The following is a 6,000-nucleotide window of genomic DNA, read 5'->3' on the forward strand; positions in this document are numbered from 1 at the left end:
AATATATAATAAATATGGCAACAAGGATATTGAACAACTGGTGCACCGTAAGCGAGATGTCGCTAGTGTCTTGTTCAAAAGTTTACACACCATTTGCATGATATTTTATAAGAGCATAAATGTCTGTTCTCTGTGCTCTAATCATTATACAATTCCAACTTGAAATTGACATGAAAACGATTTAGTGTTAACTTTCTCTTACGATTTTGTGTTATCTGGGATCCCTCCCTAGATGGGCTAACGACAGCCAAAAATTAAACAAACCCTTTCAAATTGAAACAACTGGTACTCTTTACCATGAACAAAAAATTCCGAGAAAGAAAGCGCATTTTTACCGATAAATCGCAGGAGGGCGAGAAATGTGCTATAGGTATTTACCTTGAGAGCTGTAAAAGAAGATACCGCTACAGGCTGGAACAGGAGAGCAGCATTACAGCTGCGGAAATAACAGCGATCAGAAAGGTGTTATCAAGGGTAAGTCGCTTAGAACATTGAGGCAGGCTCAATTTAGGGAACAGCTGACCTCATTGATTGCAATTGCGGTACACTCATTTCACAGTTTATGGCACACTGTGGCCCACATTTTTGACATTTAAATTTTGAAATGTCTGAAATTGGCAGCCCTGCCAATGTTTGTTAATGTCAAAACGATCAAACGGTCAATCTGAGCGCTGGCGAATTTGACAGGTTTCACATGATCAGCACCTCGGCAGCACAGTAAGGCACAGACTGAACAAAATTTCCATGAAAGAGGTGAACGGAATGTTCTCAGTGACTTACCCTTGGGTGTTATCCTTTGTACAGACGATAAATTTACAAAATTGTGTGGTGTACACGGATTCGAAATCAGCATGTATCAGGCATGGCTGAAAGACGTGAAAGAATAACAAGTGGGTCTGCTGATCAGTTCGGGGTTGCTATCCAATGGATTCCAAGTCACGTAGGAGTCGAAGATAATGACATCGTGGATCGACTGACTAAATCTGGACTCTCCAACGAAGCCCCAACCTACGGTAACAGAATACCCAGGTAACGAATAGGCATTAAAATAAGCAGTAAATCAGTCGTTTATTAGCATCCCTGGCGTTTTATACTGCAGGTTGTTGTTTATCAGCTTTTTGACTGCATAACTGTTGTAAATTGGCATCCACAATTCTATTTAAATTCTTCTTGTTGGTAACTAGCTGCAAATAAGCATTGTCAGCACTATAAGAGGGCTAGCAGTAAAGTAGCCGACTATTTTGCCAAAATAGCATTTAAGTAGCATTTAAGGCAACTTAAATGCTTATTGGCTAGCTTTTAAATTGCATTGGAAATGCTTATTGGTTACTTGGGTATTTTTCAAAGATGCACTGTATCGTTGTAAAACACTGACCAAAGAAAGTTGATATTAAGAATACTCGGCCGAAAAAGGTAAACATTTCCAGCCCAAAGTTTTCGACAGAGCCGTGGTATTACCGAAAACAAATGGCTGGACGAGACATTCGAGACAAATCGATTGATGACTGGCCACGACTTTTCCAATTTTTGGCTAGCGAAAATGAAAATCATCGACTAGGAAAACTGCGAATCCTGCGCTGTCCCTGATACCTCTGAACACGTAATTTTTCACTGCAAGAAGCACTTCGGGAAAAAGTTTTCCAATCTTACGGACCTGTACAATTCAAAGAATATAAAACTATATCAAGATGTAGCTGAATTCGTAAAGCAACTCAATGTTAACGATTGAAAGAATTCGAAAGGATAAACGACTATAGTCGTCACTCAAACGTTGGGAAAAATATAGCTGGCCATATAGTCGGAGATACTGGGCCATCACCGGAGCAGACAGCAGTCAGCTCTAACCAGAGAAAAGAAGAAGAAGAATGTGGTTCAAAGTTTTGTATTAACAGCAAAATACAGTATTGCCTAGAGTATTGCACATTTTTATTCGGGAAGCCAAGAGAAAACCCATAATCCGCATAATTTATTCTGCCGGTTGCTTTCTGGCATCCCTTATACACAGCAAAAGATACCGCAGAATTTTTGTGAAAAAAAAGCAAAAAACAGCTGACTGCAAACGTCACTTTGCAAACGTTCGCAAGGGACAAGGGTAAAATCGGTAAAATAGTTAGTGTGGCGTCCGGGGCGTTCGCCGTGTGTGGTTTTTTTGCAAAGTATAGTATTTAATATATATACAATATATTTATATTGGAAACATCATTCTTTCACATATAGTAGATCAAAGTTTATGGTGAATGCTTCTTTTAAACATCTTATCCTAATCGCAGCTAGTCTAGCAGTTAAAAAACGCTTCCGGAGAAATTGGTAATGTTCGAAAATTAACTTCCTTATTTGGAAATAAATAATCCATTATTTCACTTTAGGTTATTTAGCATCTTTAAAAAACTAGATTAATTATGGCTGAATTCCAAACCAAGTACAATATTATCGATGAAAAACCGCCGTATAATGAGCCGCTAAAGGCACAGTATAAACAGTAAGGACACAGCATTTACACATTGTTGAGTTGATTAATGTTAATGTTTATGTTCCAACTTTCAGTGGCTTTGCATTTTACACCATGAAGGAACGCCTTCCGGTTATCCTCACGCAGGTAATTGATCAGCTGTCGAAGGATAAGGAACAGATCGTTGAGCATTTCGGTGAGGAAGCGCGCGAAGAACTAAAATACGCGATTGGCGAAATTTCCAAACTGAAATACGAGTTGCAAACCGATAAGGAGCTGAAACCGATCACCAGCTCGCTGGGTGATGAGGGCCTGTGGAATGAATTCCTCACTTCACTGGGAGAGGAAAATACGTACTACTCGAGCTGCTGGTTGTACGCGGAGACCTACATGTACCGGAGGTTGAATAACATCTTCGAGAGCACGTACGATTTGTGGCCCCTAATAGGTGATGTTTGATAACGAAAGTTAACGTTTGCTGTGTCGTTTTAGGACTACTCTGAAAAAGTTGGATTATTTTCAACAGCAGAAGCACAAAGCTTTGACAAATTCTTATGATGCCATAATAGCGGTATTACGGTCGATTGACATTTTTAACCAAAAATCTAGCCAAAGCGAAACTGAAATTGGAGAGTTTTTCATAAAAATGTTGAAAGTTAGTACTAAAAGTTACTCTGTCTGTAGAGTATCTATAAATTATATTAACTTTTTTCAGCTCAACCTGTGGGGTAATCGATGCGATCTCTCTATAACCGCCGGTCAGGACGTGAAGCAAGATGGAGATCCCTTCAGTTTGCTTGCATCGTTGGACAGTTTTATCGTGAGCGACCACACGGATGCCATTTGGAATTGTGTCAGGAACAACAAAGGCAAAGAAATTGACATAATTAACGACAATTCGGGCTACGAACTGTTTACCGATTTATGTCTAGCCGATTTCATTATCGAACATCAGCTGGCACGGCGGATTAATTTCAACGTTAAGGCCATTCCTTGGTATATTTCCGATGTTACACCTAAAGACATGCAGTGGACGTTGGATACTCTGAGCGCGCATGAAAATGCTCTGGTTGCGGCATTTGGGCAACGGTTGAAGGCTCGCTTTGAGGAAGGCAGCTTGAATCTCAAAACAGTCGATAACTTCTGGACGTCCCCTGTAGAGTTTTACCGAATGAAGGAAATCAGCCCAAGCCTGCACGACGATTTGGCTCAATCCAGTCTGCTGATTTTCAAGGGTGATCTGAACTATCGAAAGCTATTGGGGGACTTTAATTTTCCCTACACGACACCTTTCCGGGAAGCGTTGCGTGGATTTGAACCGACTAACCTGTGCACCTTGCGAACGGTCAAAGCGGATTTGATTTGCGGTCTCCCCGAGGAAGGACTAGCGGAGCAACTGTTCGCCAAGGACGACCGTTGGATGGTTACCGGCGAGTATGGGGTCATCCAGTTTGCAGCAAAAAAATAGCGTTGAATGTAGAAGGCAGTTGAGCTTTTTCGGTTGTTTCATTTAGTACACCAAATCAGTAGATAGGTTTTTTTCTGTTTTTAATTCATTTTTTTATTTATTTCTCCATGAAATAGCAAAAGTTTCTCTTTGCGTATGTGTGCAACTCTGTGTCATTTTTTTAGATTTGAAAAGTTTAATTTTATTTTTATGTAGAAAATTTGGTATGATAGGTAATAAAAATATGTTTTATTTTTTTGCATATAACAAACGTTAAGAAAAACAACCACCAATCACATTCTTTTTTTGTGTGTCATCGATTGCTTTCAAACTTTACGAAGCAGTTGTAACTGACCCAGAAACAGTTCAGATCCAATTTGATGGATTTCCAGTCTGATAGTTTCTTGGGACTTGAAGCCTCGAGGTAGAATGTTGTGCCAATCTTGCATAGAACCAGCCTTACCTTCGCGTTGTCGTTTAACCGCGTTCGGTTTTCCTTGAAAATGTTGAGGCGAAAACGAGCATACCAAGTAGACTCAAAAAATCACTCCTATTCTGTTTTTCGAACGAAAGTGGATGGTATTCTGCAATACGCCAAATCAAATGGGCAAAACAACTCGTTCGAAACAAGTCGAACGAAATAAAGGTCCGTTCGAAGTACAGAATAGAGATGAATATTTCACCGTCGGTGTCATATCGCAGCACGTTGATTCCAGTTGTGAGAGTCGGTTAGCACTTCTGCCCATGCCGAATGTTTCGAGTCGAATTTTCTTGATCTTTCGTAGTAGCTTTGTTCAGGTAGCTTGCCTTAGTGGGGTCACGCTGCTCGAGTCTCGCGATCGGTCGGCCACCTTAGCTTTAGTGCCGCGACAACATGTTTCCTAATTCAACCACTCGCTCCTGATCAGACGTCATGACTCATGAGCCACTCCTGACGAGGGGTGCGGGCACTCACTAGGTTGAGAAAGAAAACGTCAAGCCGTCAGTAGCCGCCCCGTATCAGGGTATTTATTCACATCCTTTCGACAAACAACTCCGCTCCGGTTGCTCGTACAACGCGGAAGGAGTGGTAGTAGGTACTGGACAGCAGGTTGAAGACCACTGAGGGGTCTATTTTATTCTTATTGGAGACAACGACGGTACGTATTATTCAGCCGTTGACACTCCATCTGAGCCTTCAGCCTAGAAACCTTAGGCCGACAAAGGCAATCTACGCCAGACGAAAAACAGAAGCTAGAAGGTTTGGGGTACAACTCAATGCGTTCAAAAATATGATAGGAACAGGCACCAGAAGACGTTCGCCTTCCACGAACAGTGACTATTGACTTGACGGCGATGAGCTCAAAATGATTTTATCTATATATATATATATATATATATATATAAGAACTTGAAAAATCGCAAACAAAAGGCACATAAAAATTATAAAAAACATGCCAGTACTGAAAATTTAGCAAGATATTTGGACGTATGCAACCAGCTAAATTTTGCAATCAGCAATGCGTTTGAAGAGTACAATTCAAAAATTGAACTTGAAATAAAGTCCAGTCCTAAAAACTTCTTTAATTACGTGAAAACTAAACTAAAATCTGACAATTTTCCATCCATAATGCATCTTGATGAAAATGTTGGGGATAGCTCGGAAAATATTTGTAAGCTTTTTGCAAAATTTTTTCAAGAAATCTATACAACATTTTCTGAAGAAGATCGCGACCGCGACTATTTTGCATTTTTTCCGGATTCTTCAATGGATATTGGCGTTAACCAACTTCAGGCTCAGGATATTTTGCAGGCTTTGAAAAATGTGGATGCCTCAAAAGGTCCTGGGCCTGACGGAATCCCTCCAGTATTCATAAAAAATCTTGCAATAGAGTTCACTGCTCCTCTGTTTTGGCTTTTTAACTTATCACTAAAATCCGGAATCTTTCCAAAAATATGGAAAAGCTCATTTCTGGTGCCTATCTTTAAATCGGGCCGGAAATCTGACGTACGTAATTATCGTGGTATTGCCATTATCTCTTGCATTCCAAAACTTTTTGAAACTATCATCAATGAAAAACTATTCCTTCAAATTAAAAACAGAATTACAGAAATGCAACACGGT

At 40.1% G+C, this 6,000-nt stretch overlaps 1 protein-coding gene across 1 annotated transcript; it reads left to right on the forward strand.

Annotated features, from left to right (window-relative positions):
• The first annotated feature begins 2,137 nt into the window (after positions 1–2,137).
• On the forward strand, positions 2,138–4,097 carry LOC128734925 (damage-control phosphatase ARMT1-like). Its single transcript, XM_053829331.1, has 5 exons — positions 2,138–2,307; positions 2,367–2,479; positions 2,545–2,874; positions 2,942–3,104; positions 3,165–4,097. The coding sequence occupies exons 2-5, from the start codon at positions 2,400–2,402 to the stop codon at positions 3,915–3,917; spliced, it is 1,326 nt and encodes a 441-aa protein (XP_053685306.1). The 5' UTR covers positions 2,138–2,307; positions 2,367–2,399; the 3' UTR covers positions 3,918–4,097.
• Positions 4,098–6,000: the final 1,903 nt, after the last annotated feature.

The sequence above is a fragment of the Sabethes cyaneus genome, chromosome 2 (assembly GCF_943734655.1).
Source record: "Sabethes cyaneus chromosome 2, idSabCyanKW18_F2, whole genome shotgun sequence".
NCBI lineage: Eukaryota > Metazoa > Arthropoda > Insecta > Diptera > Culicidae > Sabethes > Sabethes cyaneus.

Coding starts and splice junctions, on each gene's coding strand:
- LOC128734925 (XM_053829331.1), top strand. CDS start 2,400: ATGGCTGAATTCCAAACCAAGTACAATATTATCGATGAAAAACCGCCG. Junction 2,875..2,941: donor AATAACATCTTCGAGAGCAC/GTACGATTTGTG, acceptor GTGTCGTTTTAG/GACTACTCTGAAAAAGTTGG. Junction 3,105..3,164: donor TTTTCATAAAAATGTTGAAA/GTTAGTACTAAA, acceptor AACTTTTTTCAG/CTCAACCTGTGGGGTAATCG.